Here is a 22,056-nt window from a genome sequence, read left to right on the forward strand (position 1 = left end):
GTCTCGGACAATATTGAGAAAATCACCTGAAATAAAAAAAACAGGTGAAAACCATCAGATGGCATTTAATTAATAAAAAAAATAAAACATTAAATAGATACTTTCTTTCATACGATAAAAAAAAAATCCGTGAGAAAATCGATTCGTTTTTTTGTTCGGGAAACAAACAATTCTTCGACATTAGATATCCATGCATATATGTATATTTTTAGATTTGAGTTAGAGCCAACACTGTTTAATAAAACATGTTCTGATTCTGCTGGTGTTATCCCCAGCTAGAAATTGGTTGCCAAGCATTGCATCATTCCTTTCATGTGACTCCCATACGCCCCAAATTCGTCCTGGCCGTCTTATGACTGCATCACAATTGCTGCTCACACAAACTATGCAGGATAGAGCGAAAACCAGCCGTTGGACCCCGCCTCCGTTTGGATTTGGCTCACCCTATTGGATGTCGTTAAGGAAAATATCTCAACTCCACTCTCCTGATTGGACCACTTCAACGCCTATTACTCTCATATGGGGATAGGTTGTGATCTACCTTCTCATGCATAGTTCGGTTGGCCTCTCTCTCAATATAAACACCGCCGGGAGTTTCCGAAGAATCACATTCAGCCGTTCAAGACTGTACAATGGTTAACATGAGCTATCACCAATTTCTACTAAAATATCCACATTCGAGCTCAAGACAGTCGAGACGGCGAACGAATAAACGAAAAAGGGTAAGTGGGCATTCGTTTTTTTATAGTTTGCTGCGAAGAGGAAGTCTGTTTTTAAGTATTTTGGGGAGTAACGGAGACTAAACTTGAAGTGGGCTGGTGGAGAGAAAAAAGCAAGAATTTGGCAGATTTCCCAGTGCCAATTTTAGAAAAAACAGTTGTCTTAATCCATCATAATTTACACGGAGTGATTTTTCTGTGCTGTCCGCTTCTGTTTGACAAGTTGTCAACGCTTGTACGGACTTAAAGTTGTTTTTATGTTTTTTTTCTATTGAGCGTAACTAACAACCGTTTAAAAATGATAGTGTGAATTTGATAGACAAAATGTTTTGCCTTGATTATATTAAGTGTCATTTCATTTGAACAAAATACCATATCAGCAAACCCCGTGTAGCGTCTGACAGGAGGAGTCTATATGGCTCGAAACGGAACGGCTTTTATTTTTGACAGCTACCATTTTTCACACATTTAACTAATACTATAATGGTAAATGTTTACCAATTAATGAATATATATTGATATCTCTTTCTCTTTTTCCCAACCCACTCCTGTCCTCTCTCTTTATTTTAGTTTCCTTTTGTTTCGCCCATTCCTCCTGCTGGACATTCATTTCCATGACGTAACTGTCTTGGCTTACATGTAGCCCAACTAAAAAAGTAAATATTAACATATAGAAAATAAATGATTATAAAATAGTTTTAAAGGAAAATAATTGGTACGGTCTGTTTTGCCAAACCAAATGTGTGAAGTTTAAAATGTATTATCAGGTTAGGAGGATTTCTTATATTTAATCAGTTTTGTAATTCATCAATTCAGTAACAATGTTTTTATTTTTTTTGTAATTATATTTGCACAATAAAAGGAGGAGGAATTCTATTTAGATGAAATGTTTCATGTTAAAAGCTTTGTATACAATAATTAAATAAATGATGTTGTTTTGTTTGAAACCTTTAGGTACTTAGAGCTTACGTCATTAATAAAAGCAGTAAACCTGACTGTCAAACCTGAGGGATCAATATAAAGATCTATTTATCGTTTAACCTCTTGTTTATCGATCCAAACGTGTTTTGAGGACCGTAGAAAGCAGGGGGCGCACTAGGGAACATAATGGTCTTTGTTTACAAGCATTACGTGACAGATCTTTATATTCTCCATCCATGTTGATCAATTTAACATTTGTAAATGATAAATTATTGAAATTTGATTTTCGTCCTTTTCCAAAAAAGCCATCCATTTAAAAAAAAAGAAAAAAGAAGGCATATTAACCCGTGTTTCCTTTTGTGCAAATCATCAGTTTAATTCTGAAATCTCAGCACATTTCATGCACCATATTTTCAAAGACTTACTTTTTGAATATTTATTTTCTCTTTCAGGATTGTTGGGACAAGCTATCTCCAACAAATTGGCAGACTTGATTAACAGAGACTTTTCTAAAGGTAAATTCTCCTATTTTACATTCTTAATGCTGCCTGTTTCTAGAATCAATATTTTGATTAAATACTTTTTTGTTTTCATATTAACTTCGTGTTAGTTATCAACATTTTCAATACACATATTTTCCCCGCCTTAAAATGCCGATTTATTAGCTTTTTGTATTGCAGTAAAGTCATTACCTCCCTTAGTCTCACCGTGATTTAATGTACTGTAGTCTAGTTTTTATTCATCATGGTATTATTATTATTATTAGGTCTTCTTGTAATAGTCTCAGTAAAAGTTCACCCCATCCTTTATCGATGCATACCTACAAACTATAACTCAACCAGTTGCAGAGCAGTAAAAAATGATCAAGGCAGAGTGTCTGTAACATTCTGCCCCCCCCCCCAGGTCCAGTGTGAACCGTGTGGCCGAGTACCTGTGTGTTGCGACTGACTGGCGAGATGACTGCCGAGTGGCTACACCTGCCCCCGCCGTACCCCCCTGGCGTGGGGCCGCTGTGTGGTGCAGAGTTGGAGGCGTGGTATGAGGACCTGCAGGATATTCTGGGCTCCGACACGGGAGGGGCAAAACTGGCACGTGCCCCCACATGCACCGAGGTCAGTAGCTTGAAGAGTGAAATGTCTATCACACCCTTGAGGAGTGTGAGTGTTTGTTGTCCATCGTACTTTGATCAATTATTTATTTTTGCTTTGTTTTACCATTCTGTTAAAAAGTTGTATTCATTCACATACTGAGTGATGGTTATTCACCTTAGACTGTGATGTTTGATGTGTTTTGGCCGATGTTGACGTTTGCGTTTTGTGTTTGTAGAAAGAGCCGGAGTTTCTGGATGTTCTGGAGAGTTGTTCCCTGACGTGGCTAACGGACGGAGGCCAGACGTGGGGCGAAGGGGTCCAGAGGACAAAAGAGCAGATCCACAACCCCCAGCCTCTGCACCACACCTCCTCCCCATCATCCTCTTCCTCCTCCTCCTCCTGCATGAGTCCAGCAGTTGCAGAGGAGCAGCGGCCAGAGGCTGAGAGTGGGAGAAGTGGCGAGAGTTCCTCAGGAGGCGGCAGTGATCTGCTGCCTCCTGAGTTTTTCGAGTTGCTGAGTGAAGGAGGAGTGGGAATGGTGGATCCGAGCGGAGCAGTGATCAGCGGTGGCTATTATTACCACCACCATCACCAAGCTAATAATGTCTGCCCTGCGTCCCCCTCAGCCAGCGAGGAGGAACTGCCCTGTGTCCCCGATTCTCCATCCAGCTCCTCCTCAGCCTCCCAGTCCCCATCTCACAATTGTTCTTCTCCCTCCTCACCCGTTTCTTCTCCCTCTGACTACCAGTCCTCCCGTCTGGGAAAACGCAAAAGGACAACCAGCGAAAGGACCAACTGTGCCTTGTCCTCTTTTGCCTCCTCCACACAGCTCACATCCTCATCATTCTCATCTGCCAAAAAGAGTCGCAAAGAGAAAGAGCAGGAGAACGAGAGGAAGGTACAGGAGCTGACTGAGCAGAACGAGCGCTTGAAATCTGAAATTGACAGGCTGGGAGAGGAGGTACAAAGGACACGTAGAGCCCTGATAGAGAGACTAGTCAACACCAGGAAATGAGAAGAATGATGCACAGGATGGAAGAGAGAAATGAAAGATGACAGTTCCTACAGAATTGGATTAAGCAGTGGTGGGAAACAGGTCAACATGAAATGCCTCTTAGAAAGGAAGGAAACCAAAGATATATTTTATAAGCAAGAGGATTTTTGGGAAAACACAGAGCTTAAAATGGCAAGTAGTAGTGAAAGTGATGAAAGTCAAGACGAGAAGGGGCTGCAACAGCAATGCGGCAAAATAAAAGACACAGCATGTATAAAGGAAGAACAGACAGCTCTAAGTGCAAATGATACTGTGGTTTTGAAGAATGTTTTTTAAAGAATGCCTAACACTAAGTTCAATTAAATAAGATAGCAGAAATTGTTACGAGCATTGGATTTTTTTGTACGTTGAACAAAAAGGAATTGAATTGAGAGAGTGCATTTCATTGTCATCCATTCCCACCATTTTGCAATAATTGTAACTCCTACGTTAAGGGCTGCGATTAGGCTAGCAGAGATTATTTGCCCCAATTTGTGGAGACTATAGGAGCTCAGGAAAAGTCTGAAAGTGCCCAGTGTGAGTATGAGAGAATGATTTTTTTTTTGTTGAGATAATTCATAATCTTTCTTACTTTTGTATAACCCATGGCTTGTGTGTATGTGTATTTAGATAAAGTTAGTAGGACCCGGCTATACTTTGTCAGCTGAACCTTTTCTATCAATATGGGGATTTGTAGAATAATAACCACAAATTGTTATACCCTGATTTACTATTTTTATATAACACTGTAATACATATACTGTAATGGCTTGTACTGTATAAAGCCAACATATCATCTGTTATTTTCCCATTGCATTCACAAAAACTGTTAAAAGTAGAATAATACCGGTATGCATGTCGTTTACCATTGATAGCATTAAATACATGTATTTTCCCATACCGTTTATTTTATCCCTCATTGTAATCCCAAATTTGCAATAAAAGAAACAAATGTGCAATTTCTTGTGTCATGAATTGTTTATTTGTTTCCCTTAATAAATTAATTTATATTATTAGAAAATAAGGGTAATTGAGAATTGAAAAGACAATTTCAGATGAAATAAAACAATTTTATTTTCTGAATCCAAAAAGGATATTTGTAGCAAAAGAAAAACACAATTTTCCAGAGGATATAAAAAAAAATCTTTAAAAATGCGCAACACACCTTCCAACGCTAATATAGTATGCTGACTATCACAGGGAGAGTATAAAATCAGTTTCTTTTGGTGTAGGGATTTGGAAAAATCCCTCCTTTCTGTAGTTGTATTCATTTGAGTCTCTCTTTGTGCGTTTTCATTTCCCCGTCGGCCTATCCAGCATTTCATTAGTCCTCAGTGCCAATACCACATTGTCTTAGATCCTGTCACGGCTTTGCCTTAAGCTAATACCCTCACATCTCTCTTAGTGTACATCTTGTTCCTGTTTCCCTACAATCATACCTCAAACCATTCTACTCTTCCTTTCCTCTCAATAACCTCCATCATTTAGCTTTCCCTTTTTACTTCCCGTCTCACTTCTTCTTGCCCTTCTGAGGTGCCGGGTCAGAGCTCTTCCCCTCAGCCAGAGCCAGCTGTTTCTTTAGGTCCAGCAGTTTGGCCACCTCTGCTGTGATCGCCGCCTTCTCCGCTTTCTGGGCTTTGAGTTCTCGCACCTTCTCGCCCTATGATAGAAACAAATGACAGTGTTGAAATTGAATTTTGACGCCCAAATGTGTCTTTGATTAAACATTTGAGATTCTAAGGACGGATTGATGTTGGAAGCTTTTTTGTCGAATATAAAGTAATTAACCAAGGCGGCAATTTGAGAATTTTGTAAATGTAGGTGTTTGTCTGGGTTCAGAAATACTGAGAAATTAAACGCTTGATTCCCAAAAATGGAACCGCCGCATTTGCCGTTGTAAGTTTAACGTTAAATTCAAATTTCATTTCAAATGAAATGATTATGATCAATTAATTACAATCTTAAGCATTACCAGATACTTTTTGAAATAGAGTTACTGATCAAATTTAGCTTTAAAAATGTGTAGTAATTTAGTCAGCGGCCTGTAGTTTGTTGCAGCCGTGATTAGATGTTTACGAACATCGCGTTTGTTCCCGTACGGCCAAGAAGACATCACATTTTTTAAATAGACAAAACAATAAAATAAAGTTAATCTTGTTCTCGTAAAAGAATGTTTCACATTTATTGAAAAAACCCCGTAAGAATTGGGTTTACAGTCTATAGCCCGTGTGTTGCCACTAGCCAGCGTTCTCACCTGCTCAGCCACAGCCTGAGTGAGCTGCTTGGCTTTCTCTGGGTCTGCTCCGATCCCCGCTACCACCTCAGCAGCAGCAGCTGGCCCAGCGGCGGGCGGCGGGCTGCCAGCGCTCTGAGCGGTCTTCTGAGTGCGGAAACAGACAGATGAAGATGTATGAATTTGAGGCGTTTATGGTTATTATTTCAAGAGATTACTTACTTCATTTCAGACAATATCACTCATCACTCAAAATGTTGATGGGAGTTTACGAGTCATGAAGTGTGTATGGACATTAAAACACACAGCATTCAAAGGGATTAGTATAAAAACAAAACATCTGAGGATGTTAGACAAGCTGCTAGTGTTAGTGAAGGCATGCAGTAATCAATATTGACACAGCATAACCAACGCGGACTGACTCAACGCAAACAAATGCCGCTCAATACCTTTTTTTTAGGCGGTTCATCGTCAGGCTAGAGGCAGGCGATTGAGCAGAGGGTTAAGAGAGGGATTATTTGTTATCTATGTGATGGATGCTTCATACATAATTCAAAAACGTATAGTGTGTTAGCTCCGTAACATGTTTCAAAAGATAGATGCTTCGAGTACGGACACATTCTTATTTGTGATGATAGTTTGACAGAAACCCGTTAACGACTGCGCGTGATCAAATTCTTTCTTATTTCATTATTCATAAATAGTCAACCTATATTACAACAAGATCTGACTGAACTCATACACAGACCGTTAGGCATCATAAACATCAAATACCTGCTGTCCACCAAATTTCTTCTTCAAAGCCTCAATCTGGTCCACCTCCAGTTTCTGGAACAAAGGACTGACCTTGGAATTAAAAGGGGGAACAAAAAAGTTGAAATTCAAAAGAATTTAAGAATGAATTAAAAAAGTTGTGATTTTGGATCCAGCCCAGGGCCAGTGTAGCTGGAAAATTTAACCCGGAGGCTCTGTGCTCGCCTTTGAACAAAGAGGATTATGCAAGTGAGTAAAGTAGATAACTATGTCTGAGAAATGTAGAGTTTGGATCATAATCACCACTTAAATGCAGCACCGCGTGAAATGTCAGAATTGTTTTGTGCCCGCAGGAATTGTTTATGATTCATGTAACATTAGAACAGTGTGGTGTACTATTCCTTGTCTGGAGACTTTAGTCACGATTCATGGTAGCCTTGGAGAATCGAATGCAGCGTTGACATTCCGGTCACCACAATTAGGCCTGAAGGGACAAGTGGCCTGAGAGCAACCTGAAGCCTCCAAACACTGTCCAGGCTGTTATTCTCAAGTGTGTGTGTATGTGTTCACACGACTGTTATGTCCTCCAGAGTCTTGAAATATTGACAGACTGTTGCATGCTCATTGTATCACCCAGCATCTACATACAGGAGGCTCCACAGGTGTGTGTGTGTATGGACCGTGTGTGTGTTCTTAGGTCGTACTCACAGTGCCAATGCGGTGGCCGGCACTCAGGGAACATACAAAGGTGCCAGTGCCTTGCAACATGGTATCGACACAAGACTGAGGGGCATTGAACTGATCCCTGATGGTCTGGCTGACCGTCGGCATGTATGGCAGCAGCATCACTGACAGCAAGCAGGCGATGTTCACAGACACACCGGTGACTGTGCCCGCACGCTGCCTGCAGGGGGGGGAAGGGAGAACAGTTCATGTTTGGTAAATCTTACAATTGACAGAAATTACATCTTAAACACTGCTCTTTTAGTTGGCTGTTCATACAAATATTTGTTTCTTAAAATAATCCTTTTTCACATTCTTTTGGTGAGACGTACTTTGTCGTCATGAAATGAGAATTACAAAAATTGCACCACAGCTCTATCTCAATCTTTATGTATTTATATAGCATTTAAAACAACCTCAGTTGACCAAAGTGCTGTACAGGGAATACATACAATATCAAATAACACAATGGGAGTAAAATACACTATCTACCTTGTATAAATCTACAGCAGCGACATATTGTCTTAAGCTGGTCAAGGACATCTCACCTTTCGGTGTCTCCTCCCTTGATCTTCTTCCAGGGTTCATTGAGCTGAATGTACTGGTTGCCATGGCGAGAGATGTTCAAGATATGTCTCAGAGAATCACGGATTCTAGGGGATTTCAGAGAAAACTTGATGAAAGCTGACAAGAGACCCATTCATTCAAATGGACTTTAGTAGAGGTCCAAACATGGGTTTATCTTGTAGAATGTTTTACCCTTACTGAAATACACCCTTTTAATTTGGATAATTTTCAATCAGTGAATATCAACACTTCAACCGTTTGACGGTAATGCCCTTTGCTTAGTCTTACTTGACTTTGTCCAGGAGCTGGATGTACTGCTGCAGCTCCCAGCCCACCAGAGCCAGGAGCCTCTTATCTTCCTGCTGTAGCTCCATAGCAGGCACACAGCCCTCAAAGAACTTGGTGACAAACATGCCAGCTCTGGAGAAGAGAAGAAGCGAGAGAAGGGGGGGGGGGGGGGTCAAAAAATATGAAAAAAAGAAAGAAGAAATAGGGGTCAGGGGGAAATGTGGAGTAAGAGAGGCATCAAGAGAAACAAAGGAAAGAGAAAAATCGCTCAACGGGAGAAGGGTATTTTATTAGACTGGCTTTATATTATAGATTGTGTTGCCGGATGTAACATAATGATCTGAAAGTGTAAACTAACTAACAGTGTGCTTTATTGAGCCAATATACAACTCCTCTACATTGTGGTTGTGTCTCGAGCCAGTCATTTTAGGAATGAGTTTTATGTGCACATCAGGAAGATGTTTGAAGTCAGAACGGTTGTGTCATGTCTGATTGCAACAGACTGTTCTATATCTAAAAAACAACTCAGCCTCTAAGGAAGGTCTGCCATACCATCATCATGTTTACACTGAGCTGTGATTTTGATGTGTGCGACTAAACGTTGAGTGACCTGAATTCTTAATTTGTTTTAATGAGCCTTTTAACTTGTGGAATGACCAAACCCTGAGTTTTTTTCATCCTGGGGCAATAGAGTATTCTGTTACAATAACTGAATCCTCTTTATCAATAAAGTCATATCTATATTAGTTAATCTATTAATTAAGAACCCATTTTGGTGCTGAAGCTGATTGTTTATGGAATAGTCAAAACTGTTTCTACTGAACCGTGATAAGCTAGAGCCAAAAAAAATGTTATGGATTTGAAAAGGCTTCCAAGATGGACACACTGGCTGTAGTTTTTTTAGTCACTAAATCCAGGCAAGGACAGAATTCCCTTTTTTGAGGCAGAATTCTTTTTACCTCCAACACCTAAGGCTGGATGCAATCTACAAGATATTTTCAAACCAATTAGGCATCAACGCTGCTGCCCCAGACCAATTTTGAAGATCAAGGTACTTTGAGAAAAATGCTGCTGAGAAAAATCTTTGATGTGGGATTAAACCCTGATCTTTTAAAAATCATTTGAGGCAATGTAATTGGGGCTAAATTACGCCATCCCAAACAAATTTAGAAAACTAGGGTGAGCCTCTTTTAAGTTACTTTTTTTCAATGAGTACAACAATCAGAAAACTTAGTTGTTAATTGGACTGCATGACAGTTATGTGCTTCATATTTACTTTTGGAGTGAAACTTATTACGTACAAAACGTGGACAACTTGAGGTAGATTGCCCCATTTCTATGTTTTTACTAGTGATTTATCTGAGCCGATCAAATCAGTTGAAATTGAAATTGAAACAGTGACACACGAAGAGGACCAAGTAGCACAAGTTACTTTGTTAGGCTCCTTTTCTCATACTATCGGCTTAACAGAAGCAAAGGATTTTTGAAACATTTGAATGAACTAACCTGTTAATGAAGTTGCCCAAGTTGTTGAGCAGCTCAGAGTTGTTCTTCAGAGCCATGTCGGCCCAGGAGAAAGCTGAGTCCTGTCCCTCTGGACGCACGTACAGGAGGTAGAAGCGCCACACATCAGACGGGATGCCTGTGTCCTTGGCCATGTCTCCAAACACACCCACACCACGGCTCTTGGAGAACTTGGTGTCCTCGTAATTCAGATACTCTGTGGGGGAATTTGCAAATTAAGTTAATGTCAGTGCTGAACCTTAATTATATATAGTAGTAATATTGAAACAGGTAAAATCAGGTAATCAGAGCTCACCAGTGGCGATGAGGTGGTTGACCAGAGTGTAGTTGTCCTGAGCTCCCAGTAGGGAGCAGGGAAACACCACACTGTGGAACGGCACATTGTCTTTGGCCATGAAGTTGTACAGCTCCACCTAGTGGCAGAGACAAAACGCTGCACTGTGAGATGACATCATATTAGATCATCATGAGATCATCCAGTTCAAAGAGGACTTATCAGCTCTCCCCAACCCCCATCTCTCTCCCTCTCTACAAACACAGGCCATCACACACACACACTTTACAGAAGCTCAATCGTGGGCTTTCAGATGGAGAGAGATGAGTCAGAGCGAGTTAGGAAGACATGTTGGATTTTTTTACTATATATATATATATATATATATATATATATATATATATATAGGGTTTATAAAGAACTTGCAGTTAAAAGGGATAGCTCTGAATGTACTTTACCCACCTAAAACAATCAATATCAGTTTAAGTGTACACTATATCTACAATATTTTCATCACTTTACTTCCAAATGCAATTGAAGTAGTTATACATAATTCCAACTGACTCCATAAATATATCAGTAATTTTATCTCACAGAACAGAAGCTTTCTTACTAACCCTTTAATTTCAAGGGTTAGTAGTAAACCTTTCATTTCAAGGGTTAGTAAGAATAATTATCCGCTGATTTAAAGCACCAATGTCACACAATAACTGAATCAAAGTAATCGTGCATGGCTTCAGGCCGTAAACCAGCAACTGCTGTGTGCTGCAAGGAAAATTAAAATCAATAAGAACCTCATAGAACCCCACTTGAAAAATGTCAAACCATCCTGTTTAATGAAAGTACTTAAAAAAACCTATTCAAAAATCCAACATATCTTCCTCTCTCTTATTAACTAATCTCATCTCTTTTCATCTGAATCAAATGGATTGAGCAACCCTATACAACCCCACAAGCTAACCAGCAAGTGCTTCCAGCTTGATACATGATGTCACTGCATGTGTTGGTAGCTGCGATAGCTTTAAAAGTAATCAAAAATGTACACACACACACACACACACACACACACACACACACACACACACACACACACACACACACACACACACACACACACACACACACACACACACACACACACACACACACACACACACACACACTAAAAACAGCATAATGACCAACAAAACAATCAGGAAATTCTAAAGAAGACAGATGATGAGACTTTATGTCCGAGGGAGGGATCTTGAAGAGGAAGTTCAAATAGCTGTATTGTCTCCTACTCAGTATATAGTGTGTGCAAAACTGATTGTGCATTTTATTCACTATTGAAGAGGTTATGCCTTTCTCTGAATTCCGTTAGTGTTATATGGGGCTAGGAATGAAACTGTGTTTTAAATGAGATTGCAGAAGACCAGATGGGGCAATGAAAAAAGCAATCACATTCTGTGCTGTGCAGCGGGTAAAATCTGTACCATGTTTGTGCGTCAGTACTCTGCTCGGCTCATAACGTCTGACATGAAGGGGGGAGGAGCGAGGGTGTATTGAGTTACCTGATGAGGATTCTTCCACCACTTCTCCCATTGGTCGGTGTAGTTAGCAGTTATGGACAGATAACCAATGGGGGCATCAAACCACACGTAGAACACCTGCAGAGAAAGAGAGGGACTTTGTGTTAGGAAGTGATTCCAAAACAAATGAATCCTAGTAAAAACCACACAAAGCTTAGGAGTAATGGAAAAGTCCTTAAGATGTTAATGTGAATTAAAATTCCCTTTAGTATTTATGTTTTGACCTGAAGACTCTTACAGTGAGCACTGCCGTATCATCAGTTACTGCAGCATATGTAAACAGCTAATTAAGTCATTTTAAATGTTTAATTAGGACTCTGAACCTAGATATGAATTGCTAGCTTTCAGCAGGGCAGTAAGGCTTTGTTATGCTTCAAAAAAGAAGAAAGAAATACAGGGTGGTATGTGAACGTCTTTTTTATACTATACAATAGACTATTAACAAGGGAAAGACCAGATTTGTTATGTAAAACAAGACAATAGCAGACCTTCTCTTTGAAGTCAGGATGAGGTACCGGCGTTCCCCACCGCAGGTCCCTAGTGATGCAGCGAGGTTTGAGTCCATCTCTCAGCCAGGAGCGAGTGATCTGTTTGGCATTTGCCGTCCAGTCACCTGTGCTGGTTGACTTATCCAGCCACTGCTCCAACTGACCTTCTAGCTGCATGAGAGAAAGAGGTAGAAGGAAAAAGATTTAAAAAACAAATGTCTTAACTCCAAACCACAGCTCTAGGAAGAGTAAAGCCGTTTGTATGATACTATATAATTACAACACGGATAACTGTATTTCCAAGCTTTTCTTTTATTCTACTTTTTACTTGTCGTTTGTACTTTCTAAATAGGCTAAGTCTGTCTCAACACCAGTGAGCAAAAAATCATAATCTAAACTGCAGAATGGACAACCAAGGCCATTCTCATTCAATTTAAGAAGCATACCTTTGGCAGGTCCAGGAAAAGATGTTTGGAGGAGCGGATGGATGGAGTCTCTTTGCACACCTTACACTGGGGTTCCTGAACGGGACAGCAGCAAACAATTACAGTATGGAATATAACTATTATAGCAGCTGCTACTGCCACCATTCACTTTCTAACATCATGATCATCCTCGTCTTGCTTGTTATCATACACAATCAGCTTCAACTCACCCTGAGCTCCACAGCGTTGATGAGCTTCCCACACTTGTCACACTGGTCACCACGCGCTTCTGGGTAGCTGCAGTGGGGACAGATGCCTTCCACGAAGCGGTCGGCGAGGAAGCGCTGGCACTTTTCACACCGTAGTTGCTCCACCGTGTCTTCCATTAGAAAACCATGCTTGTGGATTCTCCAAAAAATATTCTGTGCGATTCTGAAATATAACAAAGGTAGTTGAAAGCTAATTCACAGGGGGTTGTACCTTGGATTAAAGACAACATTTAAGTATTTTGTATTAACACACTGACAAATATGTTAAAACATTAATCATTAAACCCTGGCGGCATTTATATTTTCAAGCTCAGACTGATACTGCTCTGACCTGTTGGCTAGAACATGTTTAAACGTTATCTATAAATACGGCAATGTAAAAAAGGAACAATGTCTTACATTTGGACAAAAACAAAGCTTTTTGTAATCTTTGGTGTTGGATTTGTAAATCTAAAAAGTAAGTGTTAACACCTAAAGCCCATGTCGTGAAAAAAGTTGAACCTGTGGTCCGTTTCATTTTTCAAAGAGCATGGTTCTAGAGCACTGTGTTTGATGCCTTTAATGTTTTACTCATCAAAGCAAAAGCCATAAAACAAGAGTTTTTATCTTCATAATCCGGTTTTTTGTACGAGCTCAAGTATTAAAGCCTCATCTTTACAGAAGAAAAAGTATGTACCAAAAGCTCATCTTTCAAAATCTATTTAAACAACTATGCAAACAAAAAATAATTAGACACTTTATCCATACACATATAGTCTATTGCTTAACTGCAATTCATATTACTTCCAGCCTTGCTGCCTCATCCATATGATGAAATAGATCATTTTTATAACAAAAAGTCCAATATATTATTCCTAGATTGACTCTGCCAATGCCTTTCCTTTCTTTTAACTAATGAGAAGTAATGCTATTTCTTGAATAAATACATTACTAAAGCATTATTAGAAAGAAGGGCTTCACCTGACTGCCTGTATTGAAATGTTTTGGCTTGGTTGATGTTTGTTGTAACAGTTTATTTATATATTTGGAACTACTCAAAGGTGACAGATGAGAACAATAGTTTCAGACAGTTTGCTGCTTGACTAAAGAATTCAAACAACTTTATTATAGGATTTATTTTCTTTTACTTATTTTTTTTTAGTAAATGTTAGAAATGTAAGTAATGACCCACATTCTACAACCATGCTCAATAATCTCTGAGATTAGAATTTATGCTTGACAGGACTAGAAATCAATCCATTTATATCCACACTGTTATTTACTGCAAGATTAGAGTAATCTTATGTTACATAATTGTGTAGTAATCGTATGGAAACGTGTTTACCCTTTAACATTAAAGCCAAGCAGAACCACATGCAGCCCAGGAGAAGGGTCCTGAAACGAGCTCTGGATTCTTTTTGGAGACCCCTCTCTGTTTATCATTAGCTTTGTTGTTCAACTTTGATTATGACTGAAAGAAAGCCTTGTCTTTGATTTCCCACAAAACCGTAGATAAGATTTTACAATGTGCACCCTTCTTCCTTGCATTCACTTACTCCGTCTGCTTTTCGGTGGTGGTTCTGCCAAAAAAGTCGAAGTCAATCTGGAACCACTTGTAGATGTTTGAGTGAATGGCATGGTACTTGTCGCAGATCTGCTGCGGGGTCAGACCCTCCTCTCTGGCCTTGTTCTCTGTAGCTGTGCCATACTCGTCTGTGCCACAGATAAACAGCATGTTCCAGCCTCGCATGCGGCCATATCTTAGAGGAGAGGACGGAGTCAGTGCAGTAAGACAGAAGATGATGATGATGATAGTCAGTTTTCTTTGTAATGTTCAGAACTTTTCTTTTTAAAACATTATACGTTTTCATATGCCTGTATTTCAAATACACACAAGATCATGCAAGCTCTCAATGCAAACATCTTTAGATACAGAGGTCAATGATGATTTCTATATTATGGTTATCCATAATGTGTTTGCATCTACAGTATACAGAAAAAAAGGAATTACAAGATAACATTTCTACCTGCGAAAAATAAAACATTTGATGCATTCTTACTAACCCTTTAAAAACACCAATGTCACACAATAACTGAAACAAACTAATAAAAAAAAACAGCAACTGTTGTGTGCAGCAAGGAACATGTAAATAGGTTGGGGGTGTTCCCACCATATCTACTGTATAAACTATGCATAAGAACCTCATACAACCCCACTTGAGAAATGTCAAGCTATCCCGTTTAATGAAAGTACTTTTATTTATTTTTAGTACGTTTAATAAAAACCTAAACAAATATCCAACATATCTTCCCCACTCTTATTAACTCCTATCATCTCTCTTCATCTGAATCATATGGATTGAGCAACCCCACACGCAAACCGGCACGTTTGTCCAGCTTGATGCATGATGTCATTGCATGTGTTGGTAGCTGAGTGCTGCATTTCTACCTGCTGAACACATCAGTGCTGAGGACGCAGCCGATGATGTTTCCCAGGTGGGGGACGTTGTTGACATAAGGCAAGGCACTGGTGAGCAGGATGTTCCGCTTGCCTTCCTGTGGCAAACTAACAGGAAACAAACAGATCCAGGGTTTAATCTTCCTATTTAGTGTTAAAGCTCAACTCACTTTACTCTGCTGTCGACATATACGCTTTTAATGAGTTTAGAAAACATGGTTGATATAACAGTGATGATTAGTAACATATTAATCTATGGGACAGTCCCACAGGAAGATGATCTGAAGTGCTGTGATGCCCACATCATATAACATCCTATACCAGAACATACACACACTTACTGCACTTAACTCTGAATGAGATGATCTGCCTAGAATAAGGAGCAGCAGCTTCTATTACTTACATGGGGTGCTGTCTGCTTGTAGCCATTGGGCAGGTGTTCAAACCTTTACTCCAGATGAGAGCAGCTGTCTCCATCTCCTCTGCTGACACCGCACGCTCACTTTCCTCACTCTAAAACAGACAGTCAGATATAGAGTCATTCATTGGGAGTTACACCTTAAAGGTAGGGTATGTAAGTTGGAGAAACCGGCTCGAGATCGCTAGAATTAGAAAATACACGACCAGAGAAAATCTGCCACTTCCTTACAGAGCCCCTCCTCCAACACACACAAACGCGCACATGACCAATGAGGGCACGAGATAAGTTTGTGCACAGATGGAAGGCTGACAGGTATGGAGCTAATTTCCTGCCATAACTCCACAAACAAACTAAACAGGTTTTACAAATGCCTCATGAATCACTAACTAACACAATGTGGTTTGCAAATACAAAACACCATCTACAAACTAATGCATTTAGTTTTGCAAAGAAAAAACGTATCTATCAAACAAACACATAACATTTTTCTAATAAATCATGTTTCAGGATTCTAAGTATTTCCATCACCTATAAATCATTTCCGTGATGAGAATTGTTGAGCAATAAAACCAAAGGTTAATTGCCACTAAAAGCATGAAATGATAAAACTAACTGTTCCATTAACAATTCATAAGGAGCTAGCTTTGGGGACTCACAAAAGACGGAATTGGCTCCTTTTTAACAAAAATGCTGATAAGCAAAAAAGAAGAAGAAGCTTGCAGTATATGTACACAGTTAGATTTGTGTTCAGTATAGTGGTATAACTCATTTTACAATACCTAGTATGGATCTGAAACCACCTATACAAGTTCACAAAATGATGATAACTATCATAAGGATATTACTGTATGGAGTAGGCGATTTCCCATTTTAGAAGGGGCAATCGTAATTACTGCCCTCTCAATAAACCACCATACAAAATAACAAAAGGTACACTCAACTCTTCAGTTACTTAAGAAATGTATCACCAACACCCATTTGACCTTTTGACATCCAACCAAAAGCAAGAACCTAAAACATTTAGAAATCTTAGACACACACACTGCGCAACTTCCTCTGACAGGGAGCCATACAGTAACCTCTGATGTTACATTTGATAGAAAAACTTTCAAATCCTTCCATGCTTACACAAGAAAGACAACAGAGGATACAACAAATGTGGGCCAACCTCTACATGCTGTATGTTAGTATTCCTAACACAGGTGTTAATGTAGCTTTCATAGAGCCAGGTTAACACTCAAACTGAGGCTGCCTCTGCTTTACAGGAGAGCCCTGCTTAGGTGAACTCAAGGTGAACCTTTGAATGCCTGAAGTTTCTGCCTAGTAGCTACAGTGAAGTAAAGTCAGTTAAAGTGGCAAGAGAACCGTGTGACGGTACATGTGTCTTGCAAGGTTTTGTATGTGTTGCATTTATTGCTCCAAGATAACAAAAATAAGATGGAAAACCTCACAGAGTGTACATGTTTCCTGAGGCAAAAGCACACGTGTAGTCAGGTACTGAAGCACCCCGGGAAGACGTTTGATCAATAAGAATGCTTTAAGTGTAATGGTAATCCTGGTGATCTGGCTGATACCTCTGCTGGGTTGCCGTTGCATGGCTGCGAGTCTCTGCACTGGCTGCTCGGGGGGGCAGGCTGCCTCTGCATGTAGCTCTTCATGCCCTGCAGGCCTTTCCCCTGCAGCACTTTCTGAGCAGCAGACTGGCAACTGTGCATAACAGCCCCACGGTCAAACCAGGCCTTAATAGACGCACGTTCGCCTGTTAAAAGAGTGAAAAGAAGCCAGGAAATAGTAAGGAAGGGAAAAGGAAGGAAGAAAAGGGGGGGAAAAAAGTAGACAAGAAATGTAAAGGGTTGCATAAGGGATCATTATAACATAGGAAACAAGATATAAGACATTTGGGTAATTTAGGCATGAGCGTTTATTACTACTTACCCAATGCTAGTGAAGCGTCAGATAAAACAGGGTACAGCGCAGCCCACAAAACAACATCAGCAACTGAAACAGCTTCCTGAAACAAAACACATCTTAATAAACATATATTTTTAAACATTAAACACAAATTATAACTGACATTTCCATTTCTCATTTACTTGTTATTCCATCAAAAAACTAAATGTTTGTTTGATTTCAAAGCCCTAAACAATACAGAAAAAAAGGACAATTTTCAGCATGATTGTTTTTCCGCGCCTCCTTCTCACTAAACATGGACTCCATGTACTGCCTCACTGTGTGCTTAGTGCTTACCACAGTTTTCTTTAGCTTTACACAGGGCTCCTCCAAGCCATGCCAATTACCAAGAGACTTCACAAAACACATTTCTGTACACATTAAATATATGACAGACGCAGATGACTTGTAGCCTCAGGGGCTGCGAATACCACAGGGAACTGAACCCACACCAACCCCCCCACACTCAGGCACTTCTGCAACATACAGTAAGGGAGCGCTTCCACCAAAAAAAATCGTTTTAACTTAAAAATGTATCACTAGCTCAACATCAGCAGCTGAAAAAAAGAAAAAGAAATGTTGCCTGAGGAGCCTGATGTGGCACAGAGGAGACTCAGCTGAGCTTCCATAGAGGCATCGTGCACTTTTGACTTGATCATATGTTAAAAATAGCCGTAAAAAGGCATTGTTTGAGTGAGTAGGTTTGTCCTTATCTTGTAAATGTGCTCACGCCATACATAGCAAGTAAGTGTTAATAGACAAATAAGTACTGCAGTAGCTTAACAGGAGATGTTGATGCTGTACCCCGGTTAAATATGGCGTGTTCCCCTTGCTCAGGCTTTGCTCCAAGTAGTTTAGTGGCCCCTGGAGGACCTTGGACACCTCTGAAACTTTTCCCTGCACCACTGCCAAGTGAAGAGCCTGTAGCAGAGCGGGCTGCACAAAAAAAAAAACAGAGATAATTAGAATTGATTGAATGACACTAGATCAAGCAAGTAAACCAAAGAAGCATGACTGAGGTTTAACAATTCATTTTCTTAAGCCCTACAGAGCAAATTGTTCTTTTGAGAGCATGAGCTTTAATCATATAGCTGCATGGATTCATGTCCCGTTGGCAACACATTGAGGGACAGTAAGAGGATTCTGCATTAGAAAACGTTCAAAGGCAGGAACTAAAAATAGTTTTCCATCTCAAAGAGGTTTAGTGTTAGTGCAGATTACCAGCAAACTGAATGATTTTATGTAGAGCTTACCTGAAGATCTGTGGCCTCCCATTCAAGCCACTGGTTGCAAAGTTCACTGGAGTCTTCTCCACTTACTTCAAACAGGTATCTAAGGGAATAAGGGGAACGTGTGTCAAAGAGATGCTGTTTACTTCATTTCAAAGGGATTTCAACCGAACTCACACTTCAAATATATACAAATATCTTTAACATCGTCAAATGAGTTAGTTACAGTGTGCCTCAAAATGTGATTAAAGTCTAGACATTATAAATGGAAAGTACACAAATGTCCCTGCTATTATAGCCTGTTTCATTTTATAGTGTAACTATCCGATTTATCATTAATTTAATATGACATGGAAATATGTTTACATGTTACATCCCTTCTTTGGCTTGCCCATGTTTTGAGATATCCATCTCAAATTTCATTAGCAAGGCTCACAGATTTATAATATGAGCTGAAATCTGCATGGCTCAAATTGAGATAAAAGTGTAATTTGTTTTAGTTCTGATTCTTAAGGGTTTTAGATATCTGAAACGTTATAGAGAGGCTTGGTTAACAGCCTTGATATTCATGCCAACTTGGCAGGAGGGTCTATAGTCGACTGACCGGCAGATGGCATTGGAGCTGAAAAGATGCAGTCCACTGGGCAGGAGAAGGGCAGGCAGGGCTGGACGGCTAAGGAAGGGCACCACTCTCTCTAAAAGAAAATAACAGATCACAATGTTTGTTTAGATGCATCACAGCAAATACAAAACACACAAGAAATAACATTGCCTGGTAGATGAGCTTGTTCTTCCTAAACAGAGATTATATTAGAATCCAAAGCCGTAAGGAGAAGTAATAACAACACACGACTCCTCATATGCGTCAATGATAATCCTGTGATCAAATTCTTAGCCTCAATTCTTACTAGAATAACCACTCGAGAGCACAAAGGTCACTTAGAAGGTCCCGGATTTGAGCTTCTTTATCTGGAATTTATCACTAAATGAGGGATTGTGATAATATATTTGATTTAAAAAAATGTTAAATAATGTTGTATTGGCTCTACGCTCAGGTAGAAGAACAGTACTGTATATTTCCACTCATTTTAAACAAAATATTTAAATGAATGATACAATGTACTTCCATACACCTAATTCTGTTTGTATAGATAAAATATCTCTGAGTCCTGTGTGCCAGATGGTACTGGTTTGTCATCTCTGATCAGCTCCCACAGAGGACTAGCACACATCTGGAACTGAAGAGAGTGAAGCCTCTCCCACATGCCTGAGACAACAACATAAGCCCAAAGCTGGAATGAATTCCTTTACACAACAGCACCAAGATGAAGTTCCAAAGACAATGCGTCTGAGAGAAATAGCCCCTGTCGCAGTAGTACTCAGAGTTGTAGCAGTAGTTAAATGGACTCAATGCAAAAATAAAATCACCATCTAATGATCATTATTAAGCTTAGCCTAGGGAAGACTACTGGCAATAAACCAGTCTTTGGACAACATTTTCAACTGTGAGTAATAGGTACGATCGAAAGCCATTAATGGTGATTTGGTTCAAATCAATATCAAGAAAAGTTCAACGTGTTTACTTTTGTCAAAGTCAGAACATGTTGGCCCAATTTGTAGGCAAACCTTTTTTGTGTTGCCATGATGGCCTACTCTGCTCTCACATATAGTGCAAAATAAGACTTCTTATGATATTATTATTAATACTACTACTACTACTACTACTACTACTTATAATAAAAATAATAATAATAATATCACCACCTTTACTAGTTTATAAACACATTAATGAAAAGATAATGTAAGTTATACTGAAACCGATCACTCTCCACAATGAGTACTTTTATTTGCATCACATTAATGCACATTTTGTAACATCTTGTGAGTCATTCCTTATACTCCATAAGGTGAACCTTGCACCTTCTTCTGACTATTTTTTACATTTCTTCACAATACTGTCTCATTAAAACTACAGTAACATTCTTTTACTGTTTATTCCAACATAGTTCTGCATTGGCTCTTGTTTGATTACGATGTGTATGCATGCACTATTATAGACAAAAGCAACTTCGTTGTATTTGTAAACCTACTTAGTAATAAACCTGATTCAGATTTTTTTGTAATTAAAAATATATCTGAATCCTTATACTATTGTATTTGTATTAATATTTTGAATGCAGGAATTTAACATGTAACAACGACTTTTCTACACTGTTATTACAACGTAAACGTGTAATGTAACGTAAACGTGTAATGTAACGTAAACCCAACCGAGGTAAACCAGGACTGTTCCAGGCAGGAGGAGTTTAGCCTAGCTACTGTTGTACTGTAGGCTGTCAACTGTACAGGTAAGCTCTACACCTGTATACACTGCTAAACAAAGGCTACATTGGGCTGCACTAACAAACGGTACTACAGAAGACGAACAAAGCAGTGATGTGCAGTAAAGTAGATTTCTAGCAGCTTCTCAAATGCTACGCGCTGTCAGTCAACAGTTAGCATTTGGTCAGGACTAGGGCTAACGTTAGCTTGCAGTTAAACAGTACACATCAGTTACCACACACACGCGATTCAAACGTGATTAAACCACATATTATGATTAGTTATCAGATATAAGTCACCCTCACAATTAGATATACAGTCTTGTGTTCAGCTAACCATGCTCCCTTACCTTCGTGGTTGACATACTGGACATCACACTGAACTCCACTCACTTCTACAGCTGCTAACACTTTCAGGCAGTGCGGGTTGCCTTCACTGACGAATAGTTTCATCTGGTTGTTTGTAGCCACAGTGTTATATCGGGACTTACTTGGCCTTAGTGCTGACAATATATTTGACTTTAAAACAAGACAAGTAGCAGCTGGTACTGGTAGTAACTTTGCCGGTGAGCGTAGTCCACACACGCTGATGCAAGAAGTGTTTGCTCTTTTACATGGCGGATATGTAGTTTTTTAATGGTGTCTGTGTCGTTCACGGAAACGATAAAGGTCTTTCAAATAAACTACATTCCCCACAAACCATTTCCAAAAGCGTAATGTACATATGAATGAGGTCTGCTTGTTTTTATTCCACTCTAACACCGCCGGGCGGGATTCGACTTTTGTGATCCTTATTACACACCGGGCGACGCTCTGTTA

The 22,056-nt window shown here is 39.5% G+C and overlaps 3 protein-coding genes across 4 annotated transcripts in view; 2 read left to right on the plus strand and 1 right to left on the minus strand.

Annotated features, from left to right (window-relative positions):
- The first annotated feature begins 570 nt into the window (after nucleotides 1-570).
- ddit3 (DNA-damage-inducible transcript 3) lies at nucleotides 571-4,720 on the plus strand. Its single transcript, XM_010797722.1, has 4 exons — nucleotides 571-722; nucleotides 2,093-2,155; nucleotides 2,544-2,752; nucleotides 2,967-4,720. The coding sequence occupies exons 3-4, from the start codon at nucleotides 2,597-2,599 to the stop codon at nucleotides 3,744-3,746; spliced, it is 936 nt and encodes a 311-aa protein (XP_010796024.1). The 5' UTR covers nucleotides 571-722; nucleotides 2,093-2,155; nucleotides 2,544-2,596; the 3' UTR covers nucleotides 3,747-4,720.
- Nucleotides 4,721-4,736: 16 nt separating this feature from the next.
- Nucleotides 4,737-21,833, minus strand: mars1 (methionyl-tRNA synthetase 1). 2 transcript variants are annotated; one of them, XM_010797725.1, is made up of 22 exons: nucleotides 21,588-21,833; nucleotides 19,521-19,611; nucleotides 18,941-19,019; nucleotides 18,492-18,623; nucleotides 17,673-17,748; nucleotides 17,312-17,496; nucleotides 15,720-15,829; nucleotides 15,308-15,424; nucleotides 14,415-14,618; nucleotides 12,841-13,042; nucleotides 12,632-12,706; nucleotides 12,186-12,356; nucleotides 11,680-11,775; nucleotides 10,148-10,265; nucleotides 9,835-10,048; nucleotides 8,329-8,460; nucleotides 8,022-8,126; nucleotides 7,459-7,654; nucleotides 6,772-6,843; nucleotides 6,447-6,473; nucleotides 6,019-6,144; nucleotides 4,737-5,424 (listed from the first exon to the last, which is right to left on the minus strand). In XM_010797725.1, the coding sequence occupies exons 1-22, from the start codon at nucleotides 21,688-21,690 to the stop codon at nucleotides 5,275-5,277; spliced, it is 2,781 nt and encodes a 926-aa protein (XP_010796027.1). In that variant the 5' UTR covers nucleotides 21,691-21,833; the 3' UTR covers nucleotides 4,737-5,274. The 2 variants fall into 2 exon arrangements, with proteins under 2 accessions (XP_010796027.1, XP_010796028.1); XM_010797726.1 differs by lacking the exon at nucleotides 6,447-6,473.
- The window catches only part of arhgap9 (Rho GTPase activating protein 9), a 30,991-nt gene continuing 30,180 nt past the window's right edge, over nucleotides 21,246-22,056 (plus strand). The window contains exon 1 of the mRNA XM_010797724.1: nucleotides 21,246-21,264. The gene's annotated coding sequence lies outside the window, so the exon portion shown is untranslated. The remainder of the gene's footprint in view (nucleotides 21,265-22,056) is intronic.

The sequence above is a fragment of the Notothenia coriiceps genome, unplaced genomic scaffold (assembly GCF_000735185.1).
Source record: "Notothenia coriiceps isolate Sejong01 unplaced genomic scaffold, NC01 NC01_scaffold00038349, whole genome shotgun sequence".
Classification (NCBI taxonomy): domain Eukaryota; kingdom Metazoa; phylum Chordata; class Actinopteri; order Perciformes; family Nototheniidae; genus Notothenia; species Notothenia coriiceps.

Bases quoted from the DNA above. Each gene is read 5' to 3' on its own strand.
- ddit3 (XM_010797722.1), top strand. From the start codon at position 2,597: ATGACTGCCGAGTGGCTACACCTGCCCCCGCCGTACCCCCCTGGCGTG. The intron at 2,753-2,966 runs GTCAGTAGCTTG...TTGTGTTTGTAG, and splicing joins GTGCCCCCACATGCACCGAG to AAAGAGCCGGAGTTTCTGGA.
- mars1 (XM_010797725.1), bottom strand. From the start codon at position 21,690: ATGAAACTATTCGTCAGTGAAGGCAACCCGCACTGCCTGAAAGTGTTA. The intron at 15,425-15,719 runs GTAAGTAATAGA...GTTTCCTGTTAG, and splicing joins ACAAGCAGACAGCACCCCAT to TTTGCCACAGGAAGGCAAGC. The intron at 10,049-10,147 runs GTGAGCTCTGAT...ATTCCCCCACAG, and splicing joins CAACCACCTCATCGCCACTG to AGTATCTGAATTACGAGGAC.